Consider the following 19839-nt stretch of genomic DNA (forward strand, 5'->3'; position numbering starts at 1 on the left):
GATTTTCCCATGGCAATGGTCTTTAGCAAAGCTTCTAACTCTGTGTATACACTGCTGCAGGAACACAAATTGCTGAGCCCCAAAGTCCACTCTGTGGCCCTCTCCCTCCATAATTTTCAATGCTTTGGTACCTTCCCTTCCTTTAAAGAAGGATTTTTTTTTATGAAGCAGTTATAAAATTTTAATACATTTTAAGGACTTACAATTTTTTTCCTAAATGAATAAAAATAGAGAGCAGAAAAGAGAAAGTGAAGAGGGAAATAAGATTTATAATTATACTCCATACTAAGCTCCCAGTGCTCAATTTTATTCTTTGGAGCATGAAAGATGAAGAGAAATGCATCAAAACTAAAAATGACTAAATCACTAAATGTAATCGGAGCAAATAAAATCCCTCTGCTTTCACCATTTCCGAATAAAGAAACGCTGCCAAAGTAAGATAAGCCAATTCTACACAGCTGTATTTTTAATAGGCTAATCATGACTCCACAGAAACAGGTTTCCCTTCCAGGCTTATCAGGCAGTACATTCTATATTTGTTGCTTCCACTATGAGTTTTGATAATCTTCCATTAGTAAACACTGCAAGTTGGATAACCCGACAGTGTCTGTGGAAAAAGAGAATTGGCCAAGATAAGTCACAATGTCTGTGAATTTGGTAAGACAAAAGATCCAGAATTAGCTCAGTAAGATAAGCTTCCTTTAAACTGCCAAACAGAAAAGGCACCTTTTGGAGGCTGCAGAATATTTATAGCCCAACAGCCTCTACTATTCAATATCTCTGTGTTCCACCTCAAAAATATTCTAAATAAAAAGGCTGAGCTCATCCATGAAGAATTTTTCCACCTTAAATTTTGAAGGAAAGGGTTTTTTTTTTTACACAGAAAAAGAATCCTTGGTGAACCTCATCTTTGTTACTACCCAGATGCCACTCTTTGTTAGCACTTGAAGGCAAGTGTAAAAAGAATGAAAAAAAGCCTCTTGCTTAACTCAAAAGCTTTTTAAATAAGAACACTTATCAAGAAATCAGGACTCCAACATTGCTTTTCTTTTCTGCACCCAGAATTGCTAAGCCATGAGAGAGCACGTACATCCACATTGTTATTTGTTTTTATACATTTCCAGTTCTTTAAACAGGACTTTTATTTCAGAACAACAATTTCTAGAGCAGAAGAACAGCAGCTACTTCAAGTACATGAAGTAGAACATCTCTTTAGTGTCTTGGACCTTCAACTTACCACCCTTATTTTAAGACTAAGTTATTGCCTTGTACAGTTATTAGGAATCTTCTGGACAGAAATAATGCTTCCATTTTTAGTAGATGGGTAAAAATACAAGTTGGAAAAAACAGTAAAATTTTTTAACAAGTTCTAGGGATTTTTTTGTGATTGCTTGGATTTTTTCCCCCAGGGCAAACTTGGGGTATGTGTGAAATCTGTTTCCAACCATGCAGAAGGGGAAAATAGACTTCGACAAAAAATAATTTCCTTTGGAATTTCATGTGAATGTTTGCTCATCTAAAAAACTTCAAAAGAAATGTTTGATTTGTATAATAAAGTAAGTTTAGTGATAGATCAGATACCATGTCACCAGGATTACAGTAAGGACTTTTTTTTCCTCTTAATTTTTACACAATTACCTCTCTATACCCTTATGGCAGCAAGTCTCAGCACAGCCCCAGTTTGTAGATAAATCCTCTGTTCCTTCTCTTGCTGTGGTTTGGCTGGAAAATCCATAAGCCTGTCTAACTTTGCAGACTCATCAAAGACATCAAAAAAGCTATTGGAGGCTCTTTATGGGAACTGCAGATAGCCAGCAACAATCAGCACAATGAAGGGTAACTTTTCAAAAAGTGAAGTGCATTTATTTTACCTCTTTGATTCAGGAAGAAAATGTTGCATTATGAACATTGTATTACTAAAGGTTTTAGCACTCATAGGGAGAAACAGCCTATTAACTGTCAATTTTATTTCTTTATTTTTTAACGCATTACCTGTTTCAATTTTAAGAAAAAATTTTCAGTTGAGCTGCGTTTGCTGAAGGGCCAGAACAGCCTCTCGTTGGGTGAGCAGACTCTGACTTTAGTCTCCAGAATGAACCGAACAGGCTCCTGCACCTCAGTTATCACCAAATCCACAGCAGTGGTCATGAACAGCACTTTATCTAGAGAGAGAAAATGAAGCCAATATGAAAAGAAATATTTCAAATAAAATATTTCATAACCCCTTTCCCAGTAACATGAAAGAAAAAAAGGAAACTTTCCTTTTCAGAATCGATTTTCCCCCTAATTTAACATCTCAACCCTCTACAAGTTTCAAAATAGGGAAATTAGATCACTATGCACTATCCACTAGAGAGTAAGGAAACTGCAGCCTTCAAGTCAAGAAAATGATCTTGTTAAAGAGAATAAAAATTCTGCTTTTTCAAATCCCACTGAAATGTACCCAAAACCTTCATTAAACATCATAGAGAATCTGTGCACTTAACTGCACAGTGCAGATCTCTTACCATCCAGCCCAATTACACTTCAATTCTTTTTTGGTTTTAAAAGTTACTTAAGTGTTTAATACCATGATACTAAAGACATTTAAGACCATCTCAGCTGTGACATTCCAAAAATTGACTACACACTCTGATGCTCCAACAGGAGGCAAGAGGGCTCAGTGACCTATGAGATCTCTCTGGCAGGGAATGATAAATTGTGTCCTTCAGGCAGGATGGCATCCACTCCAGCACCACATCGTGCCCAGCAGCTGACTTTTATGACTTTGCCCAGTCAATTCCCATTAACTTCCCAACCTCTGGCACGCAACAGTGACAAGAGATTGAAAAGATGATAATTCAACTGACATCTTAAAACAAGTAATGACAGTCTCTTTCAGGACTTGAGAGAGCAATGCGATATGCGCTGTTTTTGGACGACAGTTGGAGTGGTTTACTTCCATTTTCACAGGTACAGGAATCCTTTTATTTAATTAAAATCTTGGGTTTGGAAAAGTCTGAGCTGACCACAAGACACTGAGCAAAGCAAGTGCCTGCAGAAGTCATTTAGTGCAATTCTTAATGGGATTCTTAAAAAGCTCCAGTGGTGCACAGAGCACCTGCATCCTGTCCCACACCTGCAGGGCCTCCTACTAGGACACAGTCCCTAAAACACATTACTGAACACACTTTGCTTTTATTTGTATTTTTTTTTCAATTTTATGTGGTATTTAGCACCCTTTCTGAGAATACATCCCATCCTGTGAAAGTCTTTTGTGAGATTCTTCTGAAAAGAAAAGGGAATTGATATAATGCCCACTATGGAAGTAATTTCCCTGCCTAGGGATAACACCTGGCAACATTCATACCTTTTGGTGTTTCTTCATTTACAAACTGGAAGTGTGGAGACTTTTGATTCCAGCTTCCAGTGATCACGTATGATTTCCCATCAGAACTTTTACCCATGGACTCCTGGAAACAAGGAAAGTTTATGTATTTTTTTTTTAATTAAAGAAACTTCTACATTTTGTAGTGCCAACCCTATGAAAGCTACTGCACTGGCAAGGAAAGGGCAAGTCCATGTGACAGAGATCATCTCTGAAGGAAATAACAGAGTTCCCCTGCAATCCTTGATGTCCATGCTGATAACACAGAAAGGCCAATTAATACTAATTATTCTATTAGTACATGACCAGTATTTTGGAGGTGGCCATTTGACAACAACTTTCAGCTCACAGAGGTGTAGATGAGAAAATACATATTATTCAGTCATTAAGAAACAAACCAGTATTTTATCTAATGTTCAGCTTGTCTGTCTTCCCAACAACCTTATTTTCTCAGCAATCCAAAGCTTGGTAGAAAGCAAAATTATTCATGTAGTATTAAACCTTTTTGAGTCCTCACTATGTACTGCATAAATACTAGCAAATTTGTTGTCACTTCACACTTGTGAAGTCAAATGATCTCTATCATTACTTTATAGAGAAAAGTGAGTCATAAGAACAAAGCATCCACTAGTTCTCAGTGTTATATTTGAAGCCTCTCAGGCCTCAATTCTCACACTGATAACTATGCTGTAAAACTTTCTACATTCAAAGCATAGCACTTTAATATTCAGCATGTCTAAAAATAAGGTTCCATGTTTCTTATTTCAAGGCCCTGAATGAGAATAGTCATGACTGACTGTAAAACTGGGCAAATCCCTTGACCAAGCACCAGGTCCATGTTCTAACTGAGCAGCAGAGGCAGGGAGGGATTTGACTCAACTGCCCAGAGCCTCCCCCTCAACAGTAGAACCTACATCAGTTCCCATCAACAACTGCAGAAGTGTTCGTTGTCCATCCTGAGATCATGCACAATCATAACCAAAATTCTAACTGCATTTTGTTAGGAAAGCTCCTTACCAAATCCAAAAGGTGCATGTCGCCACTCCGAACGTCCTTCCCACGGCTAAGGAGAAGGCCAAAACATCTGCAAAGCCAAGCAAAAAAATATAACTGCAGAAATTAGACATGCTCACAAACAAGCCATTAACATTTCTTATCCAAGTATGTGCTGTCATACATCACAAAGCCCATGAATCCCCTGACAAACACCAACAAACCTTGACATTTGAAAGCAGCATCAAGCATGTCCAGCAAACTGATGTCAAGCCAACATCAAAAATGTCAAGCAAGATTTCAGAAGCATATTTACAATATGGTTTTACTCTGTTTACAGCAGCCTGGAAATTGCTCCATTACCCTCATTTTAAAGAACAGTGTGATAAAGTCACTGCTAACAAGGGATTCCTTATACCACAACAATGTTTGGCCTGTAGTCTTCCACCCTTCCTTTGGTGGCTTTTTTTTTTGTTTTTTTTAGACATATTTGCATCAATTTACCCTTCAGTAGAGACAAGGATGAAACACCTCTTTTAAAAAAAGGACCTCTTTTATGATTTCATTTTGGCCTTTTCACAAGGACTTCTGGCCCACACAGGTAAGTTCCACTTCATCCTCTGGTTTACCACACTCAGGAGAAGTGTGGCACTAAATCACACAAATGGAGTATCCACAAAATAATTGATGACATTACCTTTCAATAGCAAGTTCTTTATTCGTTGTCTGTTGTACATAAATCACTATCTTCTTATCAATCCCTTGGCGGAGTTTGAAGCACTGTCTGTCCTTGTCTTTGGGAACTGCACTGTTATTCAAAAGGAAAGGAAAAAATAAATCTCAGGGGATCATTTATCTGCATCCCTTGCATATACCAAACCCAGCATCAGACACTGGTGTAGTTCCTTACACCAAAGCACTCAAAATCTTTCTTCCTTGCATGCTGTGATCAGCAGCATGAAAGAAATGGCAATAGGTTTAGGTGAAAACCAAGGACACAGTTTACAAAATAAAAACTGGGGACTTATACTGTGGGGGTCAGTATTGTGAGCTAATTTCAACAGTTTCTAAATATTGATTCCCCATGTAACATACAGTATTACCCATAAGGAACTGCATATTGCTTGCTTTCACAAGGGATGTGGCTGCTGGGGCACATGACACCAACAAGCCAAGGAGTGACCAACCCTCAGACTATTTACCTTCTATTTTCATTGGAGAAGCCCTTCTAAATGCTGCAAAAAGAGGGAGAAAGCATAAAACTACACTTCAGTGCCAATCACACACTGAAGTCTCAGCATCAACATTCCCAATAGCATGGTGACAATGATGCACTTTCAGCTTCAGCAGCAATTTTGCTGAGCACAACTTAAAAGGCATTGCAGAGGACTTAAAGACAATAGAAAAAAAAAAACAAAACAGAAAAAGCACATTGCAGATAGCACCACTGTTCAGTCCAATGACTAAGATTACCTAGCCCAGAGGGTTATCACTGTGTTATTTCCCAAAAAAATTTATGGCTGGGATTCATTTAAACTAGAACAGAAAACCTTAAAAAAGGGAGTTCAGGACCACCTCGGCTTCACACTCTCTCTTCACTCACTTTCCAACAGAACCATATTGTGCACAAAAGAACAATCTCTACCTGAAATAACCTTTCCCATCATCTTCTTTGATTTCCAGGGACACGGAGAAGGTGAAGATGTCACTGTCTGGAGTCTGGGGGGTGGCAGTGGCAGAGAGCGGGGTCTGTTTGGCAGAGCGCCGGAAGGCAGTGGCAAAGCTGTACAGGATTCGGCTCACCTGCAGCCAGAGTGCACAAACATCAGCTGAAACCTACCTGGATTTTCACTAATTCACAACAAATTGTACAAAAATAATCCAGCTTTAGCATATAATTAACTGCTTTTCTATGCTTCTTAGGATAAACTGTTAACTGGGCATTCTTATCCCATAACTAAGGTTTGTGGATGGATGAATTACATTACTTTCAAAATGCCTGAAAAACTTCACTTAAATTTCAGTAATAACATTTACATGTACATAATTATCATTTGACAAAAAGCTTGCACTTACAGCCTCTTGGATTTCACATCGGAAGACATGAATCCTGAAGAGTTCTGCATTGTAGTGGCTTTCAGTGAACGCAAAGCAATCACTTTCAGGGGTTCCATCGTGCCCTCGTACACAGAAAAGGATTTTATAGATTGGATAATTTGCTATTTCTGTGTTTGTCTGAGGATCTAAAAGTCTGTTAAAATAGAGAGAGGGGAAAAAAAAAAACAAGCTTGCACCTTCAGAAGAATTATTTCAGCCAGACGTAACTTGCAAGCTTTAACAATTTCACACCCCCTAGAGAAAGTACACCACAAAAACTAGCTCCTGATTGTCATTTACTGCAAAGCATGACAACAATAACGATGTTTAAATTGAACAGCACAAAAAAGTAGAATGTGCAGACATTTCCATCAATAACCTCCCCATGGTTTTCAAGAATTAGTGTTCAGAAAGTTACACTAATATTTGGCAGTAGACAGACCCACCTCTGTTAAGCCTCATGTATCAGACATTTTCTAGCTCTACAAGCAACTTTCCAGGCTATCTGCAAAGTGTTCATCATTAACCAGTCTCACTATGGCTTTGGGGACAGCTTGGATCACCACAGTACTTCCTGGCAGAGTGTTTGGTAAACAAATTCAAAGGATGCCTTTTCCCAGATATCTATAAAACCCCCTTCTCCTACTAAAGAAAATCCAAGCTGCTCAAGTCTCCTGCGAGGTAAACCATCAGCCTGTTTGCTTTCCAAAGGAGTCAAGATGAATGCACAGCCCCAGAGCAGCGAGCCCTGTACCTCACAGTCCCTTCAGAGACGTTGGGCACTGACAGGGTGACGTCCAGGGAGATCTGGCACTGGCCGCGCAGGATGGACATCATCCGCAGCGCCTCCACCTCGCTGCGCGGGGCGTTCACCGAGGCACAGCCCAGGTAGGTCAGCTTGCTGAACACCACGCTGTCCTCGTCTGTCACGGGCGTGAACGGGCTCAAATCCTCACAGTCTAGAGCATGACACGAGGGGGAACGTGAGAAACAAGGCAAGACACCAAGTCAGTGTCAGACACTGACTCCCCCCTGAATAGGAGACCAAAGAGAGTAAGAACAGAAAAGACAGGCCAGGTCAAAACACTATAGGAAAGCCCTGTATTTATATTTTATACAGCCAGGCAAGTAACCTTCATATTTGTGCACACATCTCAGGGCTGGCATAGCAGTGTTTTCATAAGACAGGCCAGTTCAGCAGATATTAACTCTTGCATCACATACATAACCTGAAATTTACTGCACCAAGTGATTATAATGTGAGACACAGGGAAAGGCCAGCGGCTACACCTGTACCTAAATTCTCTTCACCTTCCCCACAAAAAACAAGTTCATATGATACTACCAGGTATTCCCCCCCTTTTTTTTTCTAACCTCCTTGGGATGGTTTCACTGGCAAGCTCATTTCTGGTTTCTGGAGTCCTGCCACTGACACTGGGTTAATGGTAGAGGATGCTGATGCTTCAAGGACAACAGGTTCTTCCCCATCTCCATCAGTTCTGACTTCTTCTCCATGGTCCCTCTCACTGGACTGATCTTCCATGGGTGGATCCATCAGCACGTCTTCGAGCTCCCGCTGCAGCTGCTGTTCGCTTCCATTCCCCACAATCTGAGAGCCACAGAGTTGGGACACAAAAAAGAAGAAAAGATTGCTCAAACAACAAAAAACACTCCTCAGGCACAGGATCATTCGTATGGCTTTTTATTTACCAGCCAAAGCAGCAGTCAACAAATTTAACCCAGTTACAACCATAAACACAAACTGCAGGGTGCAAACACTCACCAGCATGGATTATATCCTCCCTGCTCTAACAAATCTACAAGCCCAAAGCAGGAATTTTCTACACTAGGAAAAGCAAGGAGATTACTTTCAAACTAGTCTTTAATCACCAACCACAAAGACTACCTTTGGCAGAGAAACCTATAGATGCCCACAGTATGGGCTATAACAACTCTCAGATTAGTACCAGAAAGGACAAATATAAATAAATTTGTTACATGGTTCATGGGCAAGACAGCAAGGTTTCACAGGAAGAGAAGCACCTGGAACAAGATTATGCCATCATGCTGAGGAGAAGTAACAGCAGTGCTTTGTTTCCTAACGCTCAGCTGCAGCCTGACTTTGAGCTCATTGAAGTCAACATGAAAGCATGAAGCCACCTGAACAGTGTGAAATGAGGTCCTGAAGTGGAAAGGGAGCGAAAGCATTCATTTCAGGAAACTCTCAGATACTGCTTCTAAGGAAACTCTTTGTCCATTCCTCTAAAATTAACAGGGAAGTGGCTGAGTTTACCAAGTATTGACCAGATGCCACCAGCAAAAGGTACTTGCTTCTAACAATTCAGCTGCTGCTGGTTATTCCTGCTGACACCAAAATTCAACCCAAGGAGCACTTCCATATTCTTACCTCTCTGTAAACTCACTCATTTGAGATGCTAAGGGCCAGCTAATAAAAGCCAAATTATCCAACTACTCCAAAAACTAAAAACCTAGTGACTGTTTTGCTACAGAATCTAAACAACAACAGGAGATATTTATGCTCTCGAAATTGATTCAGAATGTCAGTTTTTGTACAGATTAAAATACACTCCTGTGCTGTGATACCAGCAAGACAGGGTAACTGCCTTACTCAGCTGCACACCCACAGAGGGAAGCATCTGTAGCCTGCAACTAGTTACAGAAATCCACAGATTTCCATTTTCCTCCCAACAATTTTAATATTCTTTCACGTGATTCATTGTGGAAAAATCTTGCACAAGCTTGGGGTTATCAAAGGCAGAAGGCTTTCAAGCATTAAATTTATTATTCAGGTCTTTGCAGGCATTCATCAGAAAGGTGATGATGATGATGATGGAAGATGCACCATGTTCCTTTACTGTATGGACTTTATATTTTGCAACAAAATAGAATTAATTAAGGATAGAGTTCTGTCAGCCCCTTTAAAGGCTATATATTAAAAAAACCTAGAGTAACTTCTAGTTTACAGAACCTGTTCTCTGTGAAACCAGAGGTTAAAATTCTTTCTGGTAAAAAACTGCATCTCACAGTCAACTGACTGGTTTGGGAAAGGAAGGTGAAAAATTCATATCCAGTGAGAACTACAAGTTGTAATGGTATTAATGTAAAAGGCGCATGAAAAATATTCTATCAAGATTAAAGGGCAAAAAATCTGAACAGTGATCTACTCTATTTGGTAAAACAATCAGTATGAATAACATATTTAGATGTTGCATCTATAAAACATGATCTTGAAAATAAAATTTCCCAAAAATAGTAGTGACAGGTAAAACACAAATTCAAGTTGTTTACAGAAAACAGGCATGTAAAAATAAAAAAATCCATCTCATAGATATTCTAAAACATCATCATCAAAACCCCATTTAAAAAGGAATTTAAACTAATTTCTCAAGAAAGCTTTCCTTCTCAGCCCAGACTTCAAAAGAATTTTAAAAGGCACAGTAACCACACTTCTGGACTGGAGGAACCCTGCTGTTGTCATAGCCCCAAAAATCAACACAGCAGCTGCAAGCAAACCGAGGCCTAAAACACAAGCCAAGGTAACTTCGTGTCCACCAGTTTCTTACACAAGAATAGCAATTCCCCACATCATGGGAAGGAAGGTGTAAACGTGCCTGAATCCCCCCTGCAGCCCCAAAACCAGAGCCAGCCTGACAGCGCGGGGCAGAGCCAAGGGCACAGGGGAACAACAAACACAGGCACCTGATAAATGCTTGAGGCTGGGCAAAGAAACCATTGCCCTAATCAGGGCTTTCTCTGCTTCTGACAAAACTCAAAACTGATTTTACTTAACCTTTAACTAGGAGGTAGCAAACTTCCTTTAGCACACCAGGGGATTGATCAGAACTGTGATTTATTCCCTTCTCCTGACGCATGTGCTGCTGGCCTCTGCTGGGAGAGGTCTCACTGTGCCGGGGAGCTCGGAACTGCACTGGGCTCCAGGAGCAAAGCTCTCCTAAATCCAGATTTCCAGTCCCACTGCCAGTGGGCAGAAGCAGATACAGGAACAATACTGGAAAGCAGAGACAGCTGGCAAATTGTATTTCTGGGAAACATTCACTGACAACCCCTTTTTAAACTGAACCAAGTATTTCAGCACTGACAAAATCAAAAATGCATTTATGAATTATGACCGACTGAAATAAAATATGGTTCCTAACTATATTGAAAAGAAGTATTTCTCTGTCTGGACTTGAGGAAGAAAAGAAGTGCCAAACAAAAACTTACATTAACTCAAGCCATAGCACTATTACTTAGACCTATAGAATTATCAGCAAATTTGAAACAAGAGCCTTAGGCCTGATGTACAAATCTCAGAGCCTGTCACATTCAGCAAACACAAACCTGAACCTCCAGCACTATCTTCAGAGTATGCTCATTAGCAAATGAAACATGCTCTAACTGCTTTTATAAAGAAAGAGAACACCAGAAAGAGACACCTGCTCAAACAAAAACCTGAACTCAGTTTTTGCTTTTCTTAGAGGCCACATTAAAAAAAAAAAAATGGGGTTTGATACATACAAATTAACTTAGTTATAAGTACCAAAGCAATTGCTTCTGCCTGAAAAAAAAATCTCATTTGTTCCTATGAAATACATAACCTCAGCTCTCATGCTGTACTGTTAACATTAATTTTTCATGAACTACTGAAACACTTTCAGATATCACGGCGACAACACTTAACACACCTCTGACAACCTTCACTGCTCCACTTCACTGGCAAACTGAATGGCTACTTACAAACTGAGGAAAAAGAAATACCAAGAACAAAGCCATAGGCTATGGTAGAATGTCTCTTTTCTTGTAGAACAATACCAAAATAACGATTTTTTTTTCCCCCTAAAAACAGCTAAAAAGTCTTCCCATTTCCTCAGCTAAAAGTTTTCTCCTTAAGCAGAAGGAAGGAGGTTAACAGGAAGGTCCCTCTATGGAGAATTTAGACTGCAATGCAGAGTGCTTGTTTAAGGTAGAAAATTCCCATTAATCACTCAGATTGCAGCCAATAACCAACAGCACATGCTCTCCATGCTGGAATACTGAAAAGCTCAAGGTAAATCACTTTGTTCAAGGCTTGTGCTCAGTCCTGGCACCAAATTCATAAAGCAGCTTAAGACCTGAAAAGCTCTGTGGCATTCAGTGCCAAATCAGAGAACAGTATAGCTTTATTTTACAACTGATGATCAGGAGGCAGCAGAGCTCGTGTTCTTCCTTCCTCATCAAGAGAAACAGCACACCTGGAGCCAGCATTTCATAAACCACTTTGGAAGCAAACAGTGATACAAACAGCTCTCATGTGGAGCAAGAAGTGTTGCAGACTATGAAATTTCATGCTTCCAAATTTTCTTTGGGAATAACAAGATGAAACAGAATCTGGTTGACAGTGTCTGTCTCCTGGGATCTCAAGCGATGCTTCAGGAGCTGATTACAGACACTGCCACAGAAGCACCACTATGAGACTACTCTGAATTCCTAAGTATTGATGCTGATACTGATGTTGATGCTGATGGTATTTGCAGCACTGAGAAAGACAAGCATGAGGCTACAGCCTTTCAGCAGGTTTCACAGATCACCAGGCTCCGTGCTCAAGAAATGTTCATGTTTTTTATTCTATGATGCAAAGTGACATCTTCTGCAACAACCATAAAACATAAGTAAAATGACAAAAAAAGACAAAACTTTTTTGTCAGATTAAGCAAAAGATCAGTCCTGAGACCCTTAACTGACAGAATTTATTTGAAGTCTTGTGTAAAAGAAAAGGGCCACTATAACAGCATGTCTTGCCCAGGACTCAAAGAAACACAAGAAAAACAAATAAAGCAGTTGGGAGGTAAAAGCAAGATGAGGAAAAGCATCAAGAAATGTTCAATAAAGTCTCTGTTACAACTACTGCAAAGGAAAAGAGGAGCACCCAGTCCAACAGGCAGAACACAGGGTTTCTTATCATCTTTAAAGATAGAGATACAGCTGTAAACAGACATCAGTTCCTTCCAATGCTGGAATATCTCTTTCCACATCCCACAAAGAACACACTAACTCTACTCACTCTAGGAAAGATCCAGTTTTCAACACATTAAGGTGATGGAATTTGGAGTGATTACCTTGTACCACTTTCCTTAAAAAACTGCTGAAATACAAATTGGGATGAAAGTTGCTTTAAGTAGCAAAAAAAAAAAAAAAAAAAAGTATAGGGTGACAAGGGTCTCTTTTCAGAACAGCACTTTTACAAGTGAGAAGATGTCAGTGCCCCTCCAGCTCTCACAAGCCTTTCACACAGAGCTCTGTTCTCTGACTCATGCCAAGTTGTTAGTTACAACTACTCTTCTACGTTTCTTAAAGAGAACATTTCACATTGGGGAAAACTTCAACGTATCTTTGAATTAACAGATACGGTCAAATCCGTTTATGTTAATATTGCTTTCCACCTGAAAGCTGTGATAAAATCACAGTTCCACGTTCTTGACAATCAGTCTGTTTCATCCTAAGCACCTCAGGAAGGATTCTGCAAAGTGGGATAAAACCCGCAGCTAGTGATGGAGAGAGCTCTTACTCAAAACCTAATTACCACCTCTGATGTCAGCAGTGAAGAAATTACTGACAAAACTGGTTCTTGAATAAGTTCTCTCTTCTGTCAAGTTTTCCACAATAAAGAAGTCCCTCTTTAAGCTCTCTATGGTTAGTTTGATTTAGAAGAACAGGGAACAAACTCAGGTTATTGGTTCTTACCTTCAGTCCTGTTTTTTCATCATCACTACCATTATTTGTAGATGGTGTTTCATCCCCTTGCCTGGAAACCAAGACAAAATCTTCACTGTTAAGAGTGGATACCGAGTCTGAAGAGACACTGATTTTTCCAACAGAAGCCTTGTCATCCATGACTTAAAAAGGAAGTTCGATTCATGAATGAGATTAAATATGTTATAAACTCCTGAAAAACAAAAAAATCATAAAAATACTTATATAAAACTTCATGCTAAAATCCTCAAATGTTTCTTTTCAGAAACCTGCTGACTAATTATAAAAACTAACTCATCTGACAGCACAACCAAGCTCCAACTCCTCTCTCAGTGCACACTCAAAGTCCTGGCTTCATTTTGCTAAGCAGCACATGCTATTACAGTACTGGTTTCCACAGCTCACAAAAGGGAAGTTAATAAAACTCTTTGCAGTATTTCATGGTTATGTCAGTCACCACTTTCTACACATCACACAAAACAGGGCCCTGGAACATACACTGCACTTGCTGACAATTAAGGCCAGCACAATAAAGTCCATTTGCTTCCTTCAGTTAATACCTGCCTTCAGCTACATTCATGCAAAAATTACTCGTACCTATCAGAACTCACTGCATGCTGCAGTCACATTCTTTTCCCCCAAACAAGAGCTTGACCTAACTCTTGATATTTTGCTCTGAAACCTTGGGACACAGAGCATTTTATGAATCTATGCTGAATCTTCTGTACTATAAGGAGCAATAAAAGCAAAGACTTCCAAGAAGCAGGAAGAACAGCGTAGGCTGGATCAGTACTGAGAAGCAGAGCCAACAGAGGATTTTAAAAAGCTGGAACTGGCACTGAGAGGCATTTGAAGAAAGGAACAAAAGGTGAAGTTCAGCTGCACACCTTGAACTCTACAGCACATATTCCCAGAATCCATGGCTCAAAACAGACTGCCGTGATAAAAATGGGTGATTAAATTTCCCAGAAATCCAAATATACCCTTATCTCAATGGCTTGGGTCTTTCCAAACTCCAAAGCATAACCAAACTCAAGTGTTTTTTCAGCCTCCAGTTCTGCCTTCCAATCTGGAAGCACCATCCCAACCTGGTTTCCAACAGTGCAGCCAAACAACGAAGACCTGGCACAGCCACAGGCAGAGCTCATAGCATTCCTGCCTGAACCAGGAACAATGCACCAAAAATAGCAAAGCCTGCTTTGATTCCTATCAGTGCCCTCCCCACTGCCACCAATACAACATAAAGTCTGCCAGGAGGACAACTTCTAACCAATTACCAACCAAGTCACTTCATGATCCTGGAATGTGTTTCAGAAAACAACTGAAGCAGAGTGTAAAAGGAAGAATGGATATGGTTTGTTCATGAATGACAATGCACCTGTGGTTATTTGATTTCATTTTCAAAATCATGTGTGGTACTTATATATCCTTTTCAATACCTTTTTAAGACCCACTGACTTTCAGTGGGAATTACTGGCTGGAAAAATTCTGTAGGCATTTTGAGAAGTTCTACACACTGTGTCTATCTGGTATTACTCACATGTATCTTAAAGGTAGGGCAGAGTTCTTATTTTTAAAGATGCTTTTGTCTTAAAAATTCATATTAAAACATTTCTATAACAGTTCCGTATTGCACCATCTATATAACACACAGATATCTGAAAATACCTAAATCAAAGATCTTGAAACACAAACTAAAAATAAGCATCAAACACTAAATACCCCTTTGGCTTTACTGTTTTCATTCAAACAGAGCAAATTCATCTCCCACACTGACAGCAGGAGTAGAGGAGCAGGCTTTGATCACAAGCAGCTGTAAAGATCATCCAGGCAAGGATCAATTTAGCACTTTATTTTGGTATAGTATGTCTGTCTTGAAGTGCTAATTTCTCCTATTTCCCAAGTGTTTCAATCCAACGCCTTTCCCCAGCATTACCTTCAATTCAATAACAAGCTTCCCGTGCTTTTCCACGCTCCGTGTCTGGCGTAGTGTGCTGTAAACAAACCCCACGCGGAACCCGGGACACAGCCAGCCCAGCCTAACCCCACAGCAGTGTCACAACACAGAATTGCAACACCAGGACATCCCAATCAGCCCAACTTTGTCAGTTTAACAGAGAGCAGAAGTCTCATGAAATTACCTAAGATAGGAGAGCACAGCAAAGGGGACAGTGGAGCAGGCAACTGAGAGAAGCTTTTGATGTAGCAGCAAGCAAAGCTCAGATACCCAACTGTGCTGGAATCAGCCACAGAGGTTTGTTGGATTAGTGCTCAAACACTCGAGGTGCAAAAGTAGTCTTCAAATATTAAAATACTGCCTGAAGTTAACCAAAATTTCTATATCCTCACACTTTGCTTAGCATGGATGTAATTTTTTCCGTTCCTTGCTATCACTTTGTTCAATATGGGTTACCACATGGATCATTTTACCTGAGTCAGAAAGCTCACGGTGGCACAATCACCACCCCATTAAAGTAAGGGCCAGCCTAGAAGGGCACACATCAAAGACCAGCAGAGCAATTACGTGTGGCTTAGACATGCTCTGGAATCAAGCCCCAAGAACAAACAGCAGCAGTGACAGTGCTCTTTAGCAACATCTGCAACTGGTCTCAGACCCAAAGCTTTCTGCTCTCACAGCTTAGGACCCAAGGACCTCAGCCAAGCACAAGCTCAAGTTCTGATGTTCCTCAGCCAGCCAGTGTCTCATCCCCTACAGGGAAAGAGGCTTTGGCTTGTTTCAGCATAAATAAAATACAGTCTTTTGAATTCAGCACAGTTTAGCTCCTGACACAAAGCTACACCAATAATGTAGTGTGTGCCTGAAGGTGTCTTTACACCTCCAAGGGAGACAAAGTGTCTGGGTAAAACACATATGAAGAGGAAAACGTCTACCAACCTCTCTCCTTGCTCCTCTGTGTAATTAAATGGGTGTTCTGGCCTCTCTTCACACAACAAACTATTGGAGAAAGTTGCAAAATGAGAAAGTCAACACAGCTGGCTCTTGGGTCACTGCTTTCAATTTTACTTAAAATTCTGTTTCTCTGTGAAATTCCCCTTTGCTGCTGTTACACCTTACTCTCAAGATGATGTGCAGAGGAACAGCACAGACCCCATTCACCATGCTAAAATCTTAAACAACAGGAAAGCAAACCTACCAAAAGTTCAGATTAGTTACACATATAAAAACATTTTAATATAAAACATTTATCTTTTACTTTCCCTGCCTTTCCCAAGTATTTGACACCTGACCTGCAACTCATGATCAAAGTTTTCCTTCTAAGTTCTGACAGAATGAATTTAAAAGAGCTTAAAGCAAACAGCATACAGAAAAAAGAGAACCAGAAAATCTTCCATTTTACATTACTGGAAGAGGCTAAGGCTTGAATGCCACCTTGAGACACATGCAACAAGTGAAGCAAGGCACTCATAACTATGGTTGGTCTTACTCCATTTCCAAGGAATACCCATTTTCTGGTGCTTAGAACATCCATAACCACACAAAAAAACAGACGGTGAACGAAAAAAATCAGTATTTCAGGCCTGAACTTCTTCAACCTGAGAGTCAACAGCAGATGTAGCACACTTAGCACGGAATTTACAGGGAAATACATCACAAAAATAATTTCTGGGTTTCCAGGGCAGAAAAGAGAATAAGTGTGAGAACAGGTATGCAAACCAGAGAGGAAAAGAGACTTTTTTTCCCCCCATTCATATCTTTCTTAGCTTTTGTACCTCAGCTGCAGCTCCTAAAGTGATTCCGCAAAGTTCCAATATATCTGATGCAGGATGCACCATATAAAGAACAATATAGCAATATTAACTAAATTACTGAAGAACAGTAATTCATTTGCCTTAAAAAGCAAAGTCAGAAAACTTGGTATGCAAAACAAAGTTATATCCTCTATCCTCCAAAACATGAAACCACTAAGTATAGTGCTAAAAAACATGGAAAATAAGAAGGTGACATGCAGAAAAGACACTGAGGTGTCTGAAATACCTAAATATAATGTATTTTCTGTTTCTATTCCTCTGGCTCTATGCACAGCTTCACAACAAATCCAGTATAGTTCAATTTAAAGATACAAAGTTCTGCTTTCTGAGTGTTCATCATTAGCATCTTTGTGTGGGTGAACAGTGGAATTTGTGGCAGAGTTCAGAGGCTTTACAGTGCACTCATTTTGCAGAGCTGTGCTATGACAAAGAACCCAGCATTCTGTAAGACTGAGCTCCTACAGCCTTGGACAGCTGTGGGGTTTTCTACCTGTACAATTCACCTAGCACACACTTGTTTTAAAATACATTGCAAGTCCTGAAAAAGGCCTGGAAAATGATCCAGGTCAATGCCTGTGTTTTATCACAGCTCTGGGAAAAAAACCAACAAAACAAACAGCATACAACCAATCACTAGCAATCTTTTTTCATCTCATGTATCACATGATTAGTCTGCTTAATCATGTCTGTTCTTTACCCACCTTCCCTGTGCAACACATACTCCTAAATGCAACAAGAAGTCCTTGGCACTCAAAATGAAGCAGGAAAGCCAGAGGAATACTGCATGTGAAAATACAGATTTAGGATGACTAAAGAGTAATTAATAAAGAATAACAACTACAAGTCTAACTTTTCTGTTCATTTTACAACACATTGACAGCCACAGATGTTCGCACTAATTTCAAGAGCCAGAAGGTAAAAGATACTGTTATTTGGAGATAATGGTGTCTCTAATTCTACCCCTCTCCTCACAGATATCGGGAAGAGAAGTGAATCATGGGACATTGTATGCAAAACCAGGCATCAGACAAAACACAAGAGTTAAGCTAATGCAATCTTTGTTAACAATCCATAACAGGTTGATAGCTATTGCCAACATCATTTTGCTTTCAATCTGAATTTCAACTATCTGCTCAGAGAACAAAACTCTAATTTTAGGCTCTTGTAATGAGTAAATTCCCCATCCCAGAAATAAGCAGCCCGTCCTGGGAAACTGCAGTTTATAAAAGAAATGCTGACACTGCCTTAGCCAGCCCAGCACAGGAATGCTGCTGGAATGAATTAACTATGAACAGTTGGTTCATCCACACGCCGCAGCTGACGCTCCCCCAGCACCAGCCCCATCTCTGTGCTGTGCATGGGCAGGACACAGCACCAGCTGGAGGCTGGGAGGAAGGCAGTGCATCCAGCAGCTGAACAAACTCTGGGGATGATGGCCTAAGTACTGCTGGAGCTGCTCTCTCATTAGGATTCAAACACAAACAGGGAGCTACGCTCACCAGACAACCAGAGCGCTTTAAAAATACACTGTGGAAGAACTGAGAAAAAAGGAGTTACATTTGGTGTGTGCTACGAAACACTGTCTGCGCTTGGGGCTGGAAATTGGAAGGAAACCCCTATGCCAAGCTCCATTTGTTAATTTGTTTACTGTGTACACAAAAATAAGTTTGCTCAGGTCCTTGACCTTTTAAGTAGAGGCCTTTAAAAAGAATACAGTATTTCTGCAAGTCAAACAGCAGTGGGCAGTTCCTGTAATAACACGTTTTCTACGTAGCCAAAAGTCTCAGAAATCCTACTGAGTTAGGCTTTAGCAAAACCTGTAAGTAAAACAAAATCTGGAATACAGATCAAGCCATACCTGTATGCCTTACCTGTTCTCCAGCTTGTACTCCAGAAATAAACACAATCTTTTTCCTCTATAAACCTCTCACATGATCTCTGCCTCCTCCCCAAACCTCTGCTGAATACTTTTTCTACTTCTCCTTCTCTCCCCTAAAATGATCAGGCAAATCTACACAGAGATAAACCACCAAGTTTACTTGCAGCAGTTCGATTCTCATTTAATTTTTGCTGATCAGTGTTTTTAAACCAAGTTAGCACAATCTGTTTATACTTAATTTTCACCCCTAACTGACACAACCAGTCCTTAAAAATTATCTACTGGGGACATTTGAACTGAAAGAAACACTTCCTTGACAACAAGGTTAAAACCCACAAAAAACCCCGAGGTTACGGTACATGAACCAAATAAAGATGTCTGTACGCAACGAAATGCCCCAATTTAGGATCCACCTGGAAGCGACAGGCAACGACCGACACCCCGCGACACGGAGAGGGAAAGCGGGTGCCCGACCGGTCCCTCCGGGTCGGTCCCGCTCCGCCCGGGATGGGACGCGGGGGGAAAAGCCGGCGGCTCCGGGACGCGCTCGGCGGGGTCCCGGGGACACTGCCGCGGCTCCGGTGGATCGTCCCTGTCCCCTACACCCGCAGCTGGGGAGGACGGGCCGGGCCCGGCCCGGCGCCCCTCGCCTGCCCCAGGACTCGGCCCAGCCCTGCGGGACTCGGGGCGGTCTCACGGCCCCGCTGAGGCCGAGGCCGCGGCCCTTGCGGGCAGAGGGGCCGGGGAGGCACCGCGCGGGTGGGAGACACGGCCCCGGGGGCGAGGGAGGGACCCGGCGGCAGCGGAGCGCAGAGCGGCCCCAGCTCCGGCAGAGCGGGAGGGAGCGGCGGCGGGGCAGCGCCGCGGGAGCGCAGCGGGGACGGGGCGGACGCGCCCCCGCGGCAGCGCGAGCCGCACCTACCCCGGCCGCCGCCGCCGCCGCTCCCGGTGCCGGGCCTGGGCCGCCGCCGCCGCCGCCCCA

General features: G+C 41.2%; 1 protein-coding gene across 2 annotated transcripts in view; it reads right to left on the minus strand.

Annotated features, from left to right (window-relative positions):
* Positions 1 to 19828, minus strand: part of RABGAP1 (RAB GTPase activating protein 1) — a 63735-nt gene extending 43907 nt beyond the window's left edge. Inside the window, exons 1-11 of one of the 2 annotated variants that reach the window (XM_058853407.1) lie at positions 17680 to 18043; positions 16104 to 16163; positions 13199 to 13400; positions 7832 to 8066; positions 7212 to 7416; positions 6437 to 6611; positions 6006 to 6163; positions 5058 to 5168; positions 4385 to 4451; positions 3350 to 3452; positions 1993 to 2162 (exon numbers count right to left, since the gene is read on the minus strand). In XM_058853407.1, coding sequence (XP_058709390.1) covers positions 1993 to 2162; positions 3350 to 3452; positions 4385 to 4451; positions 5058 to 5168; positions 6006 to 6163; positions 6437 to 6611; positions 7212 to 7416; positions 7832 to 8066; positions 13199 to 13348 — 1374 coding nt within the window. In that variant the 5' untranslated portion in view covers positions 13349 to 13400; positions 16104 to 16163; positions 17680 to 18043. Of the gene's footprint in view, positions 1 to 1992; positions 2163 to 3349; positions 3453 to 4384; positions 4452 to 5057; positions 5169 to 6005; positions 6164 to 6436; positions 6612 to 7211; positions 7417 to 7831; positions 8067 to 13198; positions 13401 to 16103; positions 16164 to 17679; positions 18044 to 19779 lie in introns of those variants that run through there. The other variant, XM_058853408.1, reaches the window with a different exon arrangement.
* Positions 19829 to 19839: the final 11 nt, after the last annotated feature.

Source organism: Poecile atricapillus, chromosome 20 (assembly GCF_030490865.1).
Source record: "Poecile atricapillus isolate bPoeAtr1 chromosome 20, bPoeAtr1.hap1, whole genome shotgun sequence".
NCBI lineage: Eukaryota > Metazoa > Chordata > Aves > Passeriformes > Paridae > Poecile > Poecile atricapillus.